The sequence below is a fragment of the Lathamus discolor genome, chromosome 5 (genome assembly GCF_037157495.1).
Source record: "Lathamus discolor isolate bLatDis1 chromosome 5, bLatDis1.hap1, whole genome shotgun sequence".
In the NCBI taxonomy this organism is placed as follows: domain Eukaryota; kingdom Metazoa; phylum Chordata; class Aves; order Psittaciformes; family Psittacidae; genus Lathamus; species Lathamus discolor.
Window position 1 is genome coordinate 63,488,097 of NC_088888.1, and position 20,167 is coordinate 63,508,263.

At 36.5% G+C, this 20,167-nt stretch overlaps 1 protein-coding gene across 2 annotated transcripts in view; it reads right to left on the minus strand.

The window, feature by feature from the left end:
• Positions 1 to 20,167, minus strand: part of SLC16A10 (solute carrier family 16 member 10) — a 72,859-nt gene that overhangs the window by 23,054 nt on the left and 29,638 nt on the right. For both annotated transcript variants that reach the window (XR_010613151.1, XM_065681068.1), the window contains exons 2-3: positions 5,660 to 5,804; positions 1,955 to 2,393 (exon numbers count right to left, since the gene is read on the minus strand). Coding sequence is in view for 1 of the 2 variants with exons in the window: in XM_065681068.1 (XP_065537140.1) it covers positions 1,955 to 2,393; positions 5,660 to 5,804 (584 nt within the window). In the remaining variant the exon portion in view is untranslated. The remainder of the gene's footprint in view (positions 1 to 1,954; positions 2,394 to 5,659; positions 5,805 to 20,167) is intronic.

Genomic DNA, 20,167 nt, shown 5'->3' on the forward strand with positions numbered 1-20,167 from the left:
CCTCCCCTCTCAAAAGCGGCATACAGAACAAACTGACTACCACTGAAGACTGTGTTATAAATAGTTAAGCATACTTTAGCTTCATGGTTCCTCTGAAACTGAGAGGAGAAAAAAAAAAATCCAACAAAAAGAATCTGGCAAGCTGCCATTTAAATCTGAGCATTATTTTGAGGTCATCTTTAAAATATCAGATTCTAACCGTACTGTTTTCTAGTGTTGATCAAGCATTGTATCAGAAACCACATTAATCAAGTTGTTTTCCTGTACTGGAGCCGTATTTTGCAATCAGAATTTGTGCCAATCTGATATGGGGGGGGGGGGGGGGGGGGGGGAGTGCACTCAGCAAGAGTGAAAGCACACTATAAAAAGAAAAATTATATAATATAAAAATAGAGGGGTTTGTCCTCTGTCAGTCAACCAGCAGCTTCAGTCCAGTCTAAAACTATGAAGCATTCCTACAAGCATCTTGGTAAGAAGTTGTAAGCTTTCTGTTAAATAAATGTATTTTGGAGGTTCTATGTGACTGCTTATATAGCCTTGTTTCTCGGCTCTCTGCAAGCATTGACAATCATTTACCACCTATCCAAGAGCTTTCTCTAAAACACCCCCCTTATTCTCCTCTGAACACTGTTTTATTTCAAAACATCTCTATGACACTTCTGGGGAAATAGCATAAGATGTCACAACAGCTTAGACATCCAGTTGTACAGTCTTTTGAAATAGTCTAATTCCAAATGTTGTAGAATGAGATCTACACTCTTAAAAATTAAGTAACAAGAACCAGCCATGAATAAAACGCAGTTTACAGCTGCTCAAAAAACAAACCATCCCACACCCTAAGGTAATTTTTAAAACGAGTATCTGATGCAGTGTCAGTAACCTTGCCAATGTATTACCAGAAAGCAGTGGCAGCACTTGTGATACTGCACACAAATCCATGGGCTTTTAAGGAGTTGAGACATTTATCATAATTACTCTTACTGTTTTATCATGGACGAATAATAAAACTAATATGATCTTTCTATCTTTATAGTGGGTATCAGTTCATGCTCTTTATCAAGCTCTCTTGAATATAAGGAGGTGTAATGCTCTAAGTAGAGCACCCCATTGCAGGCTGTGGCCTTTTGGATTCTTTTGGCTTGTTTTTTTCCCCCTTTCCCTTTTAAGCCTTTTAGTTTGCACCTCTTCAGCTCAGACAGCACCACCAGGAAGCTGTCCAAAAATAATTCACCACTTAAGTAAGCAGTGCAATGACTGCCAGCCAGATACGTTTCATGCAATGCATCTCCCAGCTGCCTCAAAAAAAGAAAGAAAAAACCCAAACCCTGCTAGGGAAACAAGCTAACTTTACTACATGTAGAAGAAATTGCTGATTGACAGCTTCCCCATCATCAGAAGATAGCATTTTAGATGACAATGAAAACCAGCTGAACTGGCAGAAGCACCACATAACAGAATTAATTATATGAGTGCTATAGCAGTAAACAACAAAGGTAAAGTTTGAGACAGGGAAATCCAAGTATTTTTCTTTTAATAAACCTGGAAAATGGTCAACAAAATGCACCCTAAAAATTGCAAGTTTTAACACACAGACCTCAACTTAAGGAGCAAAACTTAGAAGTTTTACTTGTTTTCTGTTATTCACTCCTTCCATTACTCCACTGAAATACACAAGTATCATTGACCATGTATGCAGCTCTACCAATACTTTTCTAACGTCTCTTTTCATGGTTAAAGTATTTTAAACCCTAGACTGAGAACAAGGGACTAAAATTTTAACTGACTCCACTAACAGCTCTGATGGGAGCCCTCTTAATCACAGACAACAACAAAATTAATTGCATGTTTTTCCCCAACACAACAACTTGTAACAACTATTGCCTCCTATCATCTACTACACAAAAGAAAATAGCTGTAGTTTTAAATACATATGTAAGAAGAAACATGCACTTACCAAGTGAACATAAGGCACAAAGTATCCAAAAAGTGCTGCTGGAATCCCAAAAGCCCAGATTCGGTAACTGAGAATTCTGAAAACTGAGAAATTACAAATCTTTTTTTCAGGAGGAAATCTGAACTTTCCCTTCTTTCCTCCCTCTGTGTCTTTGGCGTTGGAAACAAGGGGTTTGTATGTAAAGCCAGCCAGGAACAGAATAAACATGAGGATGCACAGGACCCGCAAGGTGTTGTATAGACCGACAGAATCGATCAAAACTCTCAAGAGGAAGGGCAGTGACACGGTGAACAAGCTGCTGCCTGCAGTGACAATGCCATTCACTAGTCCAAGGCGTTTCTTGAAATAGTGCCCCAGAATGACCAAGGATGGCTGGTACGCAAATGAGCAGCCACAGGCGAATAAAACTCCATAGGTGAAATATAGAGGTTCAATGGTGCTAGATCAAAAGAAAAAGGAAAGAATCATTAGTGTTTATACAACACTGTATGCTCACATCCACCTACCATATGCAAGACAGTTTTTCAATGAATTGATATGTTTACGGGAGTTAAGAGTTTATATGTACTTATAGTTGAGCTACATTCTGTAAGTATAATTCAGCAATTATTCCATTTCCTTCCACTAAGATTTTCACAGAATTAACTGAACAGATTAAAAAAAAGCAATATTATATTCAAGTATGATTACACTAAAGAGTCAGACTAAGAAAAAGCTTTTTACAAAAATCATTGTCAGGGTGAATTAGCCTAATGTAAGTTCAACCATTGCTGGGGGTTTGGCTTTTTCTTTTGCAGAAAACTGTATTGGTTTGGTTTTCACATTATGTCACTGTGCTAGCAGTTCAAATGGAATACTGAACACTCCCCCTGAACCCAGAAAATCAAGTATCGCATAGTTTATTATAAAACTAAAACAGCAAAAGCAGTAAACATCATTAATAGTGAAAAATAAACCAAAAATCCTGTCTTTTTTTAGAACATATTAGCAAATTATAGACTTTGGGTATTAAATTTCTTAAATATTCTTGGTTTTATTAAATATTCTAAATTTGGTGTTTTGACCCAGATATTGGATATGCTATGAAAGGAAAAGCACACTAATAAAGAATGAAACATTTCCACTCATATCAAGGACCACCTTCATCACAAAGTTCTCCTCCATTACCATCTCCTATAAAACTGAAATGAAGCAGAGCCATTGTATTAGCTAACAGGCAGACAAGTAACATTAAAAGGCACTTGTGTGAGAAACCTTAACAGCATAAAATAACAATGTTAGTATAATTAATTAGTATTGTAGCATTAGTAAGTCAAAGGAAACTTTTTTATATGTAGATGAAGGAGGCAACAAATAAAAAATGGCTTTGTACAAGATTTGAGGTAGAACATGCTGACTGACTTAATTATTTTAAGTACTATGTTTTCAAGGTACCAGGGGCTCTTTTCTATCAGCTAACAACTGCTTTTAAAGCAGTTATACAAAATTATTTAATCTGTTTGCCAATATATTAACTTTTTTTTTAAAAGAGCATTTTTAATAGGCTTTTTATTGCAGATTACCCACCAGCATCCCTCTGTAAGCGTCCCACGCATCAAGGAAATTCTTGGAAAATGGTATTTGACTAACAAAGGTCTGACACCAGAACTCTGGTTTTGTGTATTGTATTGATCATACACAAGGTAAGAGAGCAGAAACAACATACAGGGGAAAGACTAATTACCTTTATCAATGGAAAATAACCAGGAAAAAATAGAAACAGAAGTCATAAAATTAGAGGAGGAACATAATGCATTAAGGACAGGAACTTCTGCATACATCTGTAGATTCATTACAAGAATTTGCAGCATGGCATACACAGCAATCTATTTTCCTGTATTACAAATACTCTTACATCTCAGTTTCCTAAGAAATAAGATTATAGTAAGAAAACAGTATGTAACAAAAGCAGTAAATCAAATTTACATTTATCTACTGTATAATATTTTACTTTTAGAACATTGATTTCTGTATCTGAACTATACTCCCACAATTAACTGGTGACATCATAAGCATGTTTAGTGTAAGTAATAGAACACAAAGAACGCACAGTAACATGGCATGTACTCAAACAGGAATTCACCTCAAAGTGTTCCTCAAATTCTAAACCAAAATTCAAATAAGATAAAATATTTTTTAAAACTTTACAAAGTATTCCTCTTGCATTCCTCTTGTGCCCTTGTTCCATTGGATATCAGGGAAACACAAGGATGACAGCATTTGTTCAAAAGAAAAAAAAAATCTTTCCTTTTTGAAAACTTTTCATTTATTCGACTGTTTTAGTATTCATCACTTAAACACACTGCTGGGAAGCAAGGGGGAAGAAAGACTTTTCCAAGATGCATGCTTTTAGTTTTAACCTCATCTGTGGTTAACAAGCCTCTTATATCAGGAAGTAGGGTTTTTGTTTGTTTGCTTTAATAAAATAAAGGGAAATATTTGCACTTGGATTAACAGCACCAAAAAAAAAACAAACAAAAAAGTCAGGATAGAAGCTTGTTCAAGTAACAAAGCTTTCTTTTTCCCCACAAATGTTTATTCCAAGAATAAACACTAGTCTCAGTACTATACTCAGAAGTATTTGCCTTCTCCTGTAAACCTGTATATAAGCTTCCACATCAGAGAACATATGCCCAAACTAGATGTGTTAGCTCAGACATAGTGCCACACAGCATGACTATTCATCCATCTGGTTCAGAGTACAGGAACAGAAAACAAGTTTCCACCAGCCTGTCTCTAGATACACTTTTATCCTCATAGAAACTCTTCTGAATTTTTGGTTTTGGTTGTTCCTGCACTTACTCTGCTAAGGGTGGTGTAAAAAGCAGATCGAGACCTACAGGTAACTGTGGCTTATTTTCCTGCTGTGCTACTTCTTACTCTATCTTCACTAACCAATTTCTGCTGGTGATTAGAATAAATGAGTAATTTCCTGCTTCCTCATCTTCTACTGGACATGTCCAAGAAATCAGCTGCTCTTGAACTTCTTAGGGTTTATTCTGCAAAAGTTACAGAAATGTATAAAATGAAGTGTAATCTAGAGGGAAAAAAAGCTCAACTACTGTTTAAGTTTTTTCAGTAACACAAGAACTGTGATTTTCTTTATAAAGCCACTAAGCCCTAAGTATATGTCATTATACTAAGGTTTTTCATTACCTGTGTTTGGCAATAGGACAAGTAATAATAGAAAATATCAAATTTTACTAGAAACTCAACACCTTCGTGGAGGTTCTACTGCATATTTATCAACATTACAAAAGTGTTTTAAAAGCAAATGGAGGGGACAGGATGTGGGAAGGAAGACAGTGTTTATGTACCTGTTACAGCACAGCATACATTAAGAAACATACAAGTTTATTCAGGACAATGCTGTTGATCTTACAGGATTAGTCTTGCTGCTGATACATTTATATATAGTGGTTCCTGTGAAATAGGAAGTGCTGTTATAAAGTTATATTATATTTTTCAAATTATTTTCAAGTTGAAAGTACCACTTGAGAGTTTTCATAAGTCAGTTAGACAAAACCAAAACCAAATAAGCCAAGGTTCCTACTCTAACAGATAAAGTAGCATTGCTTACTCTTTCATAGTCTGCTTATAGTATCAGAATTACACCCCCCACCATTAAATTGACAAAATATTTCAAGGGTGAAGAAATTTTTTTACCTTACAAAAGAACTTGAAAGGAGTCCAACAAATCCTACTGCAGCTCCAACAACAGCTACTTTTCGACAACCGAACAGGTCTGTGAATATGCTGACTATTGGAGAACAGAAGAAGACCATCCCCATGGAAAGAGAGGTCACCCATGCTGCAGAATAGAAAAAGACAGCATTTTAGAGGACCAAGTGATTTAAACTTTCAGCTAGTATTTCTTTTGGTTCAGCAACATACAATCTTACATAAAAGTTGGGGAAAAACTGGGTAACTTTTAAATATGTAAATAGATTTTAAAATACATTTACCTAACGTGGGAAAAAAAGCCTGAGCAATTTACATAATCAACTAAATTAGACTATACCAGCTCAAAGAACACATTTAGCTACAGAAGTAGTTATTACTTTTACTTTTTAAAATAACAATTATTCCTCCAGCAAGCCTAGTATTCAAACTGATGACTAAACCATTAAAGATACCTTTGAGGCTCCATACCCATTCTGACATCAATCAACACATTTAATTAATTCTAAACTTTAATGACTCAGATTTTTAACTCAATTACATAGATTTAGATCATACTGAATGCTAATCATGAGTAAACAAACAATAGGTTTTTATACTGTAATATACACATTAGAAATAGGATTTTACTTTAAACAAATTTAAGCTACTACAAGCATTTCCATATTTAATGGGAAAATGTCACTACATCTGATGCTGCTCCAGTTCTACAGACATTGTTAAAACTGTACTGTTTTTATAAATATTATAAATCATTATAAATATTAGATCATTAACATTCAGTTCAGGCGAGTACACTACAGTTTCTGCCACAAGTGTGATGTTTTACTCCAAGTGTACTAAAAATACCCTCACGTACCTTAGGCAGAAAAGAATTTTATTCATTTTGAGTTATAAGTTAACTTTGTGCTTCGCTTCATGCAGGGGTTCAGAACCACATCATTTACCTGCTATCATCTATTCACTCTTTCAAACATGCATCACTGATGTTACACCCAACAGTTTTCCCAGGGCATAAAGGTAAATCAAGCTGCTGTAGCACAAAAGTTACAACAAATATATTCAGGTAGATAAACATCCCCATCTATTTGGGAAAAAAAAAAAAAAAGAAAGGTCTAAAGAGTTAGTGGAGAAGCTAACGATGCAAGATGCACTGAAAAAAATATTTTAACTTTTTTGAATTACACAGAAGATGAAAGATCTCTTTCAACCGGGAATGGATTTAAATCTGTGAAACTGTGGGGTTTTTATCATATTTCTCCTAAAAACACAGCTGGAGAAACAATATAAAAAATATAACCAAGAGACCTAATGAAGAATATTTGCAAGTACAGCTATCAATATCAAGACTCCATAGTGTTGTTAAAGTGCCAGTAAGCCCTCCACATTGATGAGGACCCCATTGTGCAAGGCACTGAAGACAACAGCAAAACAAGCAAGCAAACAAAAAAAAATATATTGTTTCTTCCAGGAATTTACAGCGTAAATGAAAGACAAAAGAGAACAGATGGCTAACAAAAACCAGAAACGAGAGTACAAGAAATCAACCCTTTATTTTAGGGTGAACAATGGTCTCAATGAACCATGACCTAACTTTTGGGGCAGGGGGACTGTTATTGGGGGGTTTTGAGCATGAGAAACATGTAATGGAGTTTCAAGTTGCAGTCTGAAGAAGAGCTACTTCTATGGGCATTCCCTGGGTACAACTAACCCAGACAAGATCGCCCTGGCAGCCTTGCACCTCTGAGCAGAAGCTTGAGCTTGTGTTTGAAGGGAAAGCACAAAAGACTAGGAAGAACAGGGCCACTGTGACACTGACTGAAAGGCAAAGACTGTGAAAGGTCTGTCCTTTCTCTTCCTCTGCAGTCAAGGAAGGTTCAAATGCACATTGGGTATAACAAGAGATGATTTAAAAGATCTGTCCTATCTTGCAGCCCAGATGGCTCCTGATGTTGCAAGACAACATTATACCAACTACAATTTGTAAGCTGCTCTCATACAGCCAGGAGACCAGTCAGTTACAAAACTCCCAAGGAGTCCAGCTTCTGCAAGATTCCCTATCTTTCTACTTATCCCTCCCAGAGTGAGCTATATAGAGACTGCAGTTCTACTGTCCAAAGAGAACTGCAGACACAAGGAAGTAGTATGTCCATGGCTTCCTGCCATCCCCCCCAAGTAAATGGCAGCTCCAAAACCATGAGCAGACCTCAGCCTCTCTGCATGACTTGCAGGGCAGCACTAAGAATCATGGAGTACCTGTGACACCTGGGATATCTGCAAGGCCAAGAGAAAAGACAGCTAAATCTTAAGTGGGCATTATAAGACTCACACCATCATCAGATTCACAGTGGTATGAAGGTTCCAAGGAATGGTTAAACCTTCCTGCCTAGGTATGAGAAGACACAAAGGCAACTGTGACACTAGACAAGCCCACCAGAGATTACTGGTTACAAGAATCCAACCTCACATGGATAGGTATGTGCCCCCTATTTATGCAGACAAACCAGTAAAGAAACCGGCCAACTGAAACAGAGTTTAAGTAGCGAGCATAAAGTCTTAGACCAAATTACTTCAGAGCCACAGATACAAATCCAGCAGTTCTAATTTCCAGTTAGCACAGGCTTTGATTCAATTAGCATTCTACTTAGTGAAATCAAAGTTTACAGTACTTTTTAATGGCTTATACAGCTAATAAAATAATTGGAATTTAAAAGAAGCCTGAAGTGAAAACATTCCGCTCAAATTACATTCAGTTAACAACATGCTGACTTTGGCTCTTCGTGCTTCCTAATGAAAGAAATATGCCTTTCTTCTCACTTGACTCTTTTTTGTTACAACAATGACAGTCAAACCCTAAAAAGAGAAGAAAAGTTCCCACTGATTTTCAACACAACAGACAGTTAAGAGGAAGGACAATGGCCTTATCTGAAGCATATCAGAACAGCACTGTGATTGAACTGCAGAAGTGGGAGTCCATGCTTTACCACTTATCTACCTAATGGAAACTGGAGCCCTTTCAATTATGACTTTAATATGAGGCTTTGTGTCCTACTGAAATTTAACTTCAAGAGATGCTGTGGGCATGTGTTGTATGAGCAGCTTTATCATTTAACAAAAAGAATGTTCTTGAAGTTTAACTTTATGTGAATGCATAGTTCAGTAAAGTCTATCGTACTCATACTTTGAGAAGAAACCTAGCACCAAAAAGAATTAAGATAAAAACAGAACAGCACATGTGAAAATCCTTAATTTCTGTAGGGCAAATTATTGCTGCAATATCTTGATCCTATTAAGAAATCGGTAGCTATAAAATACATTCAAAATATCCAACTAATTTTCCCTATCACTTTGCTCAAGGAAGTTTTCAAGCATTCTTACTCTTTCTCCCCTAGTATGAAAAAGGTACAGTGAATTTTCTTCCACATTTTTAAAATAGAAATTACAATGGTCCCAAATAAGTAATATGAAAAATTACAACTGCAGCTTGCCAGAATAATGAGAGTTCTCTAGAGCAGTCATTACATATTAATTAAAACATTTCTCCTCCAGGCTACTGGCTGCTTTCCTGGCCACAAGCTGGCTACATTCCAAAGCTGCTAATTCAGATACTAATAACAGCGCTTAATTGCTACATATAACTGCATTCATATTCATACACAAAACACTTTGATTGCTATAGAAGAAAAGCTATTCCTAGTTTAAGGACTTAAGCCTTCCTTAAGGCACTGGAAGTTAAGAATTAGCTCCTCAAAACATGCAATTGCAGAATAACGAATTCAAGCTTCCCTGGAAGATGGAACAGAAGCTATGTTTAAGATGAAAATATCAGACCAAAAGCCTATTCTTACAAGAAAACCCCAAACTATTACAATTAAAATTATTCCAAAATGAAAGTACTTCAACTATAATCTGAGTGTATGTTCTTACACTTTTTAATTATTTCCTTGTTCAAAAGTCTATAGCAATGAAATTACACCATGTAGTTTCCAAAAATACATTCCACAAATATGCTGCTGTGTTACCATGAGTTTTTAAGAATCAGCCTTATTTTAGGTGTCTTTTGTCTTCAGCTATAAGTATAGTATCTAACATCTGAGCATTCACAAAATCATTCCCATTGTCACAGATTATGTAATATATATTTATCTACCAAATTACAAACCAAGTTGTTAAATGTTTTAGTTCATTCTTTAGACTCAAGCACTGGGAATTACAAAACAATATAAAAGAAAGCATTAATACCATATCGCATCAGGTTTATCCTCACAAGGGTGTTTCAAGTGGTTGGCTTAACACATTAATAACAGCATTCCTTAATGAACTTCAAGATTTTTTTTTTAATATCTTCCCTTGACATTGTTCTGGTTGAGACAGGGAACAAAAAGCTACTACTGTCTGGAATACAAGTGACACGAGGCAAGTGAAGAGAAGGATATTTAAATTAAGGATTCAAAATCAACTAAATATTTTGTTTCCCCACATTACAAAAATCAGATGTGTCTGTGTAGCTGACACAGCAAACCAAGACAGCAGTGAATAGCTCAGAGAGCAATCTGTTTGGCATTACACATACAGACTGTGAAAAATAAAAGCAAACTTTCTACGTTAATATAACAGATTCTCATGTGCAAAGACCTATAGCTACACTTGTGCTGGTTTTGAGCACCTGCAGAATAGACTGGCCAATTATCCCCTAAACTAGTACCTCTGCTCACTGTTAAGACATCCTTCTTAAAAATCAGTTCTCCCACCATCTCATTATGTAAACAGTACAGTAGACCAGGCCACACCATACTGTTAGCACTTTTAAGTTCAAACTATAATGATTCTGGATAATAAGAACTTCTTGCATTAACTCATAATGAACAGAAATCACAGAATCTGAGACAAACTGCTTCCAAGTCAATCTCTTGATTTATAAAATGAAAATATTTCTTCTCATACTGAAAATGTATGAAATTCTTGGTGTTTTGTGGAAATTACAAATATTTCTAAGAAAATTAATTTAAAATTATTGTGTAAAATAAACAATACAAAACAGATAATATGAATGGCAGATGTTTCAAAATGTTTCACTGTCTGACTAAAAAGGTTTGTGCAGAAGTAACCTATTACAATAAAGTCATAGTGCAGAGTTAATATAACTGCTTAAATAATGGCACTTAGCATCTTCTGAAAGCCAAACTTGAATAATAGTTAGGAGGGTTTTCCTTATATTTTAAAAAAATACTTAGAGAAAAGGGAAGGACAATATTTACAATACGAAAATCTTCATGCTTCCATTAAGTTACTAGTTATGAATAAGAAAGAAGAAGGAAGCCTGTATGTACTCTCCCAGCCTCAAACCAGTAACAGCTGAGGGACTTTATAAGCCAGGTTTCGGGGAGTTTTCCTACTTATCAAATTTAGACATTACTTTTTTTTCCCCCCAGTGTTTTTATCAACATTCTGGCCATCTCTTCTCCATGAACTGCCATTCTCTCCAGAAACACTTAAACGTTTTCAGCATCTGCAACATCTTACAGCAAACTTCCTCCGTAACTCAACTATGGACTGTGTGAAGGACCTCCACTTCTACTATGGCCATTTACATACAAGGATATCCTCTTCAGCAAAGCAGAAGATTGGCTTCCATAAGATTTGTTAGTAGTGTAGTTTGGGAATTTGAAAGATACTATTTTGGAGGAAACAGAAGTGGTTGTTCAAAGTTATTTTTGGAGATAATTGCTCTTCTCCAGCTAGTATTAATAATTCTTTGCCTGCATAATCACATTTACATGGCATTTCTTTTTAAGAAAAAAAGAATTGCAATACTGTGTAGATCAAAGACTAATTTAGCCCAGTATCCTGTTTCTGACCACCACAAAATACTTAGATGAAGAACACTTGAAAAAGGGCTAGCATCCTACAATACTTTTTCCCTGGCTGTGTTCTCCCAACATGCAGCAAAAAACAGCTTAGAAACCTCCTAAGCAGGATGTTGCATCTAACCATTCTTCAAGAACATTTAGTTCCATCACTACTACTTTGGCTGCAGTGCATCTTGTAATAAGTTACAGAACATGCTCAGCACCACACGAAAAATAAACTCCCATTTGTTTTGAACCTGCTCATACTTTAACTCTTCTGCTGTAAGAAATATAAATGAATCATGCCTGCTAAACTTCCTCTTGCAACATATGATTTTTATATGCCTTGATCAGATCTGTTCATAGTAGTTTCTTCTCCAAAATGGGGTATCTTTTTGACTTAGTCTCTCTTGTACAGGAGATATAAATTTCTCTCTTTCCCCTTTATATTAAGTTCAATTGTATCTTACTGTTTCTGAGACAGGGTAGTCTGACACAGGGTAGGTAGAACTGCATACAGTATTTAATATGGGACAAACAATAACTTTTAGTTGTTAGCCCACCAACAGTTGGGCTAGCAACTTTTTTTTTCCCCATTATTTCCTAATACCCCCCCCTTTTTTTTTATTTTTTTATTGCGACCGCTTCAGAGTAAAGATATTTAGAACACTATCCATGACTTCATTTTCCTGCTAATGGTAGTGATCAATGTAGGGGCTTTTTCCAGCATGTATTTCAATTCTATTTCTCCCCATGGGATACATACATACGCCAAATTTTATCTGCCATGCTCACTGCTCTGCAATACACAACAACCCAGCAAGTCTAATAGTCAGCCACCAACACGCTCACATATGAGACGCTACAAACTGAGTTTGTTCACCCTGCAGATGAGAAGACCAGCAGCTCAAAAGGAACCTAATTAGTGGCTCCAGATATCCAATGGGTAATTACTGCAGAATATAGAGCTGGTCTCTTCTCAGTGGTGCACAGTGACAGGACAAAGAACAACTGAAACTGCAATGAACAATATTCCAATTACGTTATGAAACAATTTTTCAAACACCAGAATGTGTGGCCCAGAAAGGCTGTGGAATTTCCATCCTTGCATATATTGAAAACTTGACTGGACAAGGCTGTGAACAACCTGATCTAACTCAGAATTTCAATTTATTTATTTATTTATTTATCTATTTATTAAACTTGGCCCTGTTTTGAGTGAGGGGTGTCAGATCAGACAACTAGACTCTTCCAATTCATTTATGAATCTTGGAAAAATATAAAAACTCCTTCAGGTAAGGAAAAAAAAGATTTTATATATAAGCCATAAGATTAACCCCCCCTTTTTTTCCCCTTAGGACACGGGAAGGACTTGAGGGTATCCTTAACTTCTAAGCCATTAAATCCTCCAAAGTAGATCTCATGAAACCTATTGTAACCATTATAGATGTAAGCTTCACTGCTCAGAACAGCTGCATCTCCCTCCTAAAGATGCACTTTATCCATCAATACTGTTTTACTCCTGTTGCCTCTGCCCAGAAGCACAGGGTTACCCTTCGCCTAAAGCACTCCAGATATATCCTCTCTTATCCATTATTTATTTTTCTTTCTCTAGGGAAAAAGAGTAATTTCCAGAAGAGGGAATTGTTCAACAGATGTTAGGTAACCAACAGAGACCATTAGACCCAGCAAGTATCCATGTCCACAGACAGCCTCCATAGGTCAGCCTCCTGGAAACTGCCAACCCTATTTTTATCCAACCTATCACCACTCAAAAATGATGTCAAATGCCTTATGCTACATGCCTTGCTTACACACACCTGTGAAAATTGTTTCAGAGCCTGCTCAGTAGCTTGCTCGTGAATTCTGAGAAATTTCATTAGTTGTGGGTACAAAAGGGAGAGCAACTGCATTTCCACATAGCTGTTCCCATTACTAAGCAATCCACAGATCACAGAACAGTAGGTCACTAGAAAAGAAAAGCAGATGTTGAAATACATGTATTGACACATTTAGAGTTCCTACTGTCAGAAAAGTGCACTGCTTCTTCTATTCGAGAGATCTGCTGATCCCATTAGACAATGTATGTGTTTAAGGACTAAAAATAAATTTATGACATAGGAAGTATCCTATACTCTAAACTCAGGTTGCATAACTACAGCTTTCAGTTTGTTTGCTTTGAAGTGTATAGTTTGCATGTCTGAGTTAAGCTCTCCCTTAAAACAATAATATAGACATAAAAAAAAAAATCCCAATTTAAATGAAAATTCTAAAATATTTTGGGCAAAGATAATTTAGTGCAAGGAAATACCATCTCTTTTGGACACCAAAGCTATCTTGAACAGGCTTTAAAAATCAGAATTACCTATAAAGGATCTAATTAGATTTCCACAACATGCTCAAAGAGATCATGGCAAATACATGAAGATTTATGAGCCAGGATCTAGTGGAAGCATCCAACAGACATCGGTTTTTTCCCCACTGTCTTTTTCTTTTGTCCCCGGAGAACAAGTGTTTTATTCAATAACCTTATTACTGAAGGATACCAGTAGTTATAATGAGTCAGAAACCAAGAAATATATATGACCTACTGGATCCTGATAGAGATCTTCGAACAGACACCCTGTTTCTATATCAGCATCAAAGCATAAACCTCTGTTTTCAGCAGACATTAAGTCATTATCAATCTGAATTAGTTTATTCTGAATTAAATTAATTTATTCTGACTGAACTCACAGACCTCAAAAATAGCTGAAAACTTTCTTGTGCTTGCTCACAGCGTCTCTTCAGTATGCATGTCTTGCGACAGTCCAAAATGCTACTTCAGGTCTGTACATGCCCTTTTTAAGCTTAATGAAACAAGGAGGAAAGAAGCATACACTTGCTGATACATTGTAAAATTAGCAACATAAGCTCATATAATAGGAGTAAGAAAAAAAACCAAACACTGTATCAAGTCAGAACATAAACTGATGTCCTGGGTTCAGCTGCCTGGTTCTGAGTTTCTGGCTGGGCTTAAACCACAACTGATATCTCCCAATGCTTTATACATGGTAAAATGTTCTCTGGCATGGTATGTGACAGATGAAAGACCAAGTGCCAGAAGAGATTCATGTATACCCTTCATACAGTGATACTCCCCAAGCTTGCCATGTACAAATATTGCACTAGACTAGTTTTGCTCTTTGCCTTCATAAGTAATAACAATGTAAGATGAGAATTTCTACTGAGAACAAGTCCTTAGGAGCATAAGCAGCAGAAAAACAGAGAAGTCAGGAAAAAAGGGTATTCATGCACTGACAAAATATCCCATATCACTGCAACTTAGCTACCATCTAATTTACACTCACTATAACAACACAAGCTTAGGCAGAGTTTCAGGGGCTTTTTTTGCTTCTTGGTTCCCCCTTTAACAAACCAATAAAATGGATAGTAATGGTAAACCCAAAGCAAGTATTGGGGAAAGCTGACCACAACACTTTCTTCAAACTGTAAGGCACAAAAGAGGAACCTGAAATAGTTAAAGAAAGAGATATTCTTACAGGCAAACAACTTCCACTACTACAGAGACTGCAGATATTCTATGTAGCTTAAAAAGTTAAAGGAAAATAACACATGCTCAGGTTAGTGAAAACTCAAAGCTCAAAAGTAAAAAATGCCCTGTTAGGCAAAATATTGCTGGTAGAGATTATAAGTATTAAGCCTTCAGGAGCCTTTAAAGGAAAGCTGAAGTCAATCATTAACAGAAAAACACATGCATTTGGATTTCATGGCAAACTGAGCTTGACCTTTGACACTTAATAAAGTCTGAAAATGCTGTGGTAGGAAGAATAAACAAGGAACAAATTGATAAGAAATGGCTGTAACTACTTGTTTTTCCTTTTAGAAGTCATACAAGAATGTTTTCTGCTGTCTAAGACAGTTTTTAAAGCACAATGTAATCACATTTGTAACTAATGGCCTAAAAAACTGAATTACATAGCTGATTTCCAGACACGTTTTTATCTTCCCTTCCCTCCCCCCCCCCCCCAAGTTAACATTGGTTTCCTTTTTTTTTTTTTTATACCAAACAACTGAACGCCAAGAACCATGTTCTGTTTGATTTAGGATCAATAACATCCTGCATAAGAAAGTAGTAGCTATTAACATCAAAGATGACAAGTTGATTTTCCAGAGAGGTTTAATCCCAACTGCTCTCACAATCAAATTACACACATATTCTGAACATACCTGCAACCAAGCATGTCATGCAATGGCCTTATGTTCTAGAACTATAGCATAGATTAGACCTCAAGACCCAAATTCCTAACTTCTTAATAAAGCCTTCTTCCTTTCCCCTACCTCACTTGTATTAGGGCAAGACCTACAAATCAAGGTTGCTTTTGAAATGGCAAAGGCATACGTTTCACTTTTACACCATCAGAAGTTTTTGTGAGACCATGATGAAGATAAAACCAAGGAAGATAAAGAAGTTTTAGTTCACAAATAAGTTTGGTACACTATTTGAAGTTCAGAAGCACAGTTTGTCACAAGCAGCTCACAAACTAACCCTAACTTTTCGCATGCAAAGATCTTCTGAATCCATCAGAATTGGCCAAAAGAACCCATCACACCTCAGTAACTTCATGAGCATCCTCAGGACAGATTGTAATAGGATGTATTCTTCAATTACATCAACATGTATCCACCTTATATTCTGTAGGTTCCTACAGAATAATCAAGCTGAATTTATGTTTTAAATACGTATCTTCAAGATTCAAACTGTTACCAAAAAGCAGTCCTAATGTTACAAACCACCAACACCCCCCCATCCACTCCAAAACTGTTACACAGCATCACATTTTGAGCTTTATAGACAAACAAGTCTCATTTTTAGCAAGGTAAAGTGAGCTGACAAATTAAGATCAGTATGCCCACCTTTCATGAAGAATGCTTACTTTCGTTTTTTCAATGTTTACATATAAATTTATCAGTCTCATCACAGATACACTGCCAAACAGAAATAGTCCAAACCTGGACTATTTTTAAGTGACACTAAGAATTAAATGTTATTTTCTCAGACTGATTTATATGCATCATGTTTTCTTTAACCCACATCTCCCATTCTCTTCCCTGCAAATATTAAGAACTTTATAAAGTAACAGGGGTACCATAAGTTTTTGCACAGCAAACGGATTACAGCATTGTCCCTTTCAGAAGATTAACAGGAAGTCATTTGCATGGTAAGAGCAAATACAAGAAAAAGCATATATGACAGGGTCACTCTCAGTAGGTGCCCTTTGTATCAGTTACACGCACATGTGACTAGGCTTGTGCACTCTGTAACCCTTGTAACCAAGTGAACCAGCCACTGTAACTCTTGACCTTGTTCTTGTAGCTCATCTCCATCCAAAATCTTCAAGTCTGCCAATATTACTCATTGGGACAGGAAAATATTTCTCATTTATTTAGTGCCTAGCTATGCAGGCAGTTATCTATCCATTTTCCAGCAATCCAAATACCCAGGTTGCCATACATCTAGGAAACCTGAGCAAATTGCTACTTTGCACACACAAAGTAATTTTATCTTAGATATGCAGCTGGTAAACCCTCAGGAATGTGACTTGCTGCATTTATCACATACGCAACTGTGATAAATCAGTCTGACAGATACAGGACACACAAACTACAGCTTGTTGAAGTACTTCTTAGCATATTTGGAGTTCACGCCTGTCCCATCTATTCTAATACCCAGTTTGCAAAAAAGATGAAAAGCAAGAGGTATATTTATTCATAATACCATCAGAATTTTGACTAGAGTCTCTAGACACTGCAAATACTTATTACTATTAACAGTTACAATTTGGATTGTATTTACAGTTAATAAAGTACAAAAAAGTTTTACACGAGAAGCTTCCTGTTAGAGCTGTTGCATCACAGGCTCTCTCTCCCAACCATTAAAACGTTGTGTGATTGTTCGTTTTTCCTTAGGAAACACTAAAGACTCAAACATGAAAGCAAACACTTCCTCAAAGCTATTTTAAAGGTGCACCATATTCATTTTAAGTTCATATCCTACAGCTGAGAATTTAAATTTGAGGTGAGTTGACCCTGGCTGGGCACCAGGTGCCCACCAAAGCCGCTCTTTCACTCCCCTCTTCAGCCGGACAGGAGACAGGCTCCTGGGTCAGGATAAGGACAGGAAGATCATTCACCAATCACTGTCACAGGCAAAGTAGGACTTGAGGAAATGAGTTTAATTTATTACTAGAGTAGAATAATGAGAAAAAAGAGAAAACCTTAACACAGCTTTCCCTCACCCCTCCCTTCTTCCTGGCTTCAATTTCACTCCCGAATTCTCTACCTCCTCCTCTGCAGTGGTGCAGGGTGACAGGGAATAGAGATTAGGATCAATTTATCACACACTGTCTCTGCTGCTCCTTCCCCCTCACAATGAGAACTCACACTCTTCCCCCGCTCCGCCTCAGGTCCCTCTCACAGGAGACAGTCCTCCATGGACTCCTCCAACGTGAGTCTTTCCCACAGGATGCAGTTCTTCACAAACTGCTCCAGCATGAGTCCCTTCCACAGGGTGCAGCCCTTCAGGAACAGACTGCTCCAGTGTGGGTCCCCCATAAGGCCACCAGTCCTGCCAGCAAACCTGCCACAGGTTTATCCAGGTTACTGAGTATATCCAAAAAAAACAATTTAAACTCAGTTTTTCATAGCCATTTTCATACACTTTCCATATTTCATGCACAGCATCACATGATTCCCCAGCAAAACATAGCAATTTCATTTTAAAATACAAATAAATGGGCAAGTAAATGAGCTACTTGAGCATTGTTTTGTCATTTTAGCACTATAACATTTCAAGTTAAAATTCTATTTATTTCAGATAGGGCACAAATTTTATTCTGCAACATTTGTCACATACCCAGGTACTCCCTGGCATTACAAGGGGTCTCCTTTATGATACTGTCTTACTTTGTAAAAAATACTTTGTTACTGTTAAAACACCCAGTCCTCAAAATACTGAGCCTACTTCTAAAGAAAATATTCAAGGGCTTGGGTTGTTTTGGGGGTTTTGAGGTTTTTTTCCCAAAAAAATTTAGATAGCTAAAACTTAATTAAAAATAATAATAAAGCAATAGTAAAGCATATATATCCTATACAGAAAAAGCATATATACAATGCTAACTAAATACATTTGTGATTCAAATCAAAAAACACATCTTTCTATTCCAACAATATTCTTACTACATTACTTATTCTTTTACTTTGGATCCACCTATTAGTGATCCTTTACCAAAACTATGATACCTGCTTCCCAAAACACCAAAGTTCAGCTAGCAGATAAAACTTTCTGAAGCTTCTCTTAAAGAAAGAATCATTTTGCTTGGTAGAGATCCTACTACCTTAAAAACAAACCCAATGATTTTACTGACTATTTTGCTGTGTTCTGAAAAATATCAGAAGTCCAAAGCTCTTATTTCTAAAATAAGCAGGTACAACAGCACAAAATTCTGAGCCAATCACGCTGCTGGTTCATTTCCTCCCCCAGTTTTCACCAATGCCTTTAGCTTTTCAAGCTTCTGGGTGGCTGTATTAAAAGACTCTTTGTACCTACCATGAGCAAACAGACACAGGCACACACTGTCCAGTATAAACTTTTTCTCTCACATCCTGGATTAAAATATTGTCTATTAGTTCTTTAAATTATGAAAGCCTCTTTTCTTCCTTCTAAGAAAAACCATAAAATTTAGTCAAGAAAACTGCTGAAATTGGCCATCTCCTCCAAATATCTGAGGATTGGAAGACTCTAGGGATTTTTGATGCATTACTCCTTGATCATCCACTAGAGAATCTTTATCTCTGTATCTGTTGAAAAGAAGCCTAAATCCACCATTCTGCCTGGCAACTGCAACAGATTTGCTAAAGCTTCGTAAATCAAACACTTTCTTGCAGTGACTTTGCCATTTTTGTTGTGTCAGTGGCAAGAACTGGTATATATTCAGTACAGAGATTCCCATCCCCCACTTCCACCCCCCCATCTCCCCGCAGTTACATTTCATATTAGCATTACAAGTGGTCTCTTTTATGGTACTGTATTACTTTGCAAAAATTATCTTGTTACACTTAAGACATCCAATAAGTTCTCAGAATACTGAGTGTACTTCTGTAGAAAGTACTGAACATTTTTTTTAAGTTTTATATATGTAAAAGCTAATAACAGTAATTGCTACTAGATAACATGTGAATAATTAATAATGTGCATACAGTACATACCCACACTTCAGAGGGAACTTCACAGCTAATATTACATATGCAGGCATTACTAATCTTCTAGAACGCAAAAGAAAAGCAAGCTTCTAGTTCCTATGATCTAAAAAGCTTAGACAGAGTACTGTTTCCACTGACAAATAAATTATTTGTTAATAGAAAGATAGAAGAAAACGCAGGAAAAGCAGCAGAACAAGGAAAACTGCAGATACATGTATTACATGCAAGATCCTGTACAAAATCTTTTGAGTTCTGTTTCTCATGGAGTACAACTCTATTCAGCTTGCTAGAAGGCCTGATGTACGCATCGCTACTGATGGTAACAGGTATCAGATTCTGTCTTTCATCAATCTCTATTTGTGCAGTGTTGGGTTATGCAGTA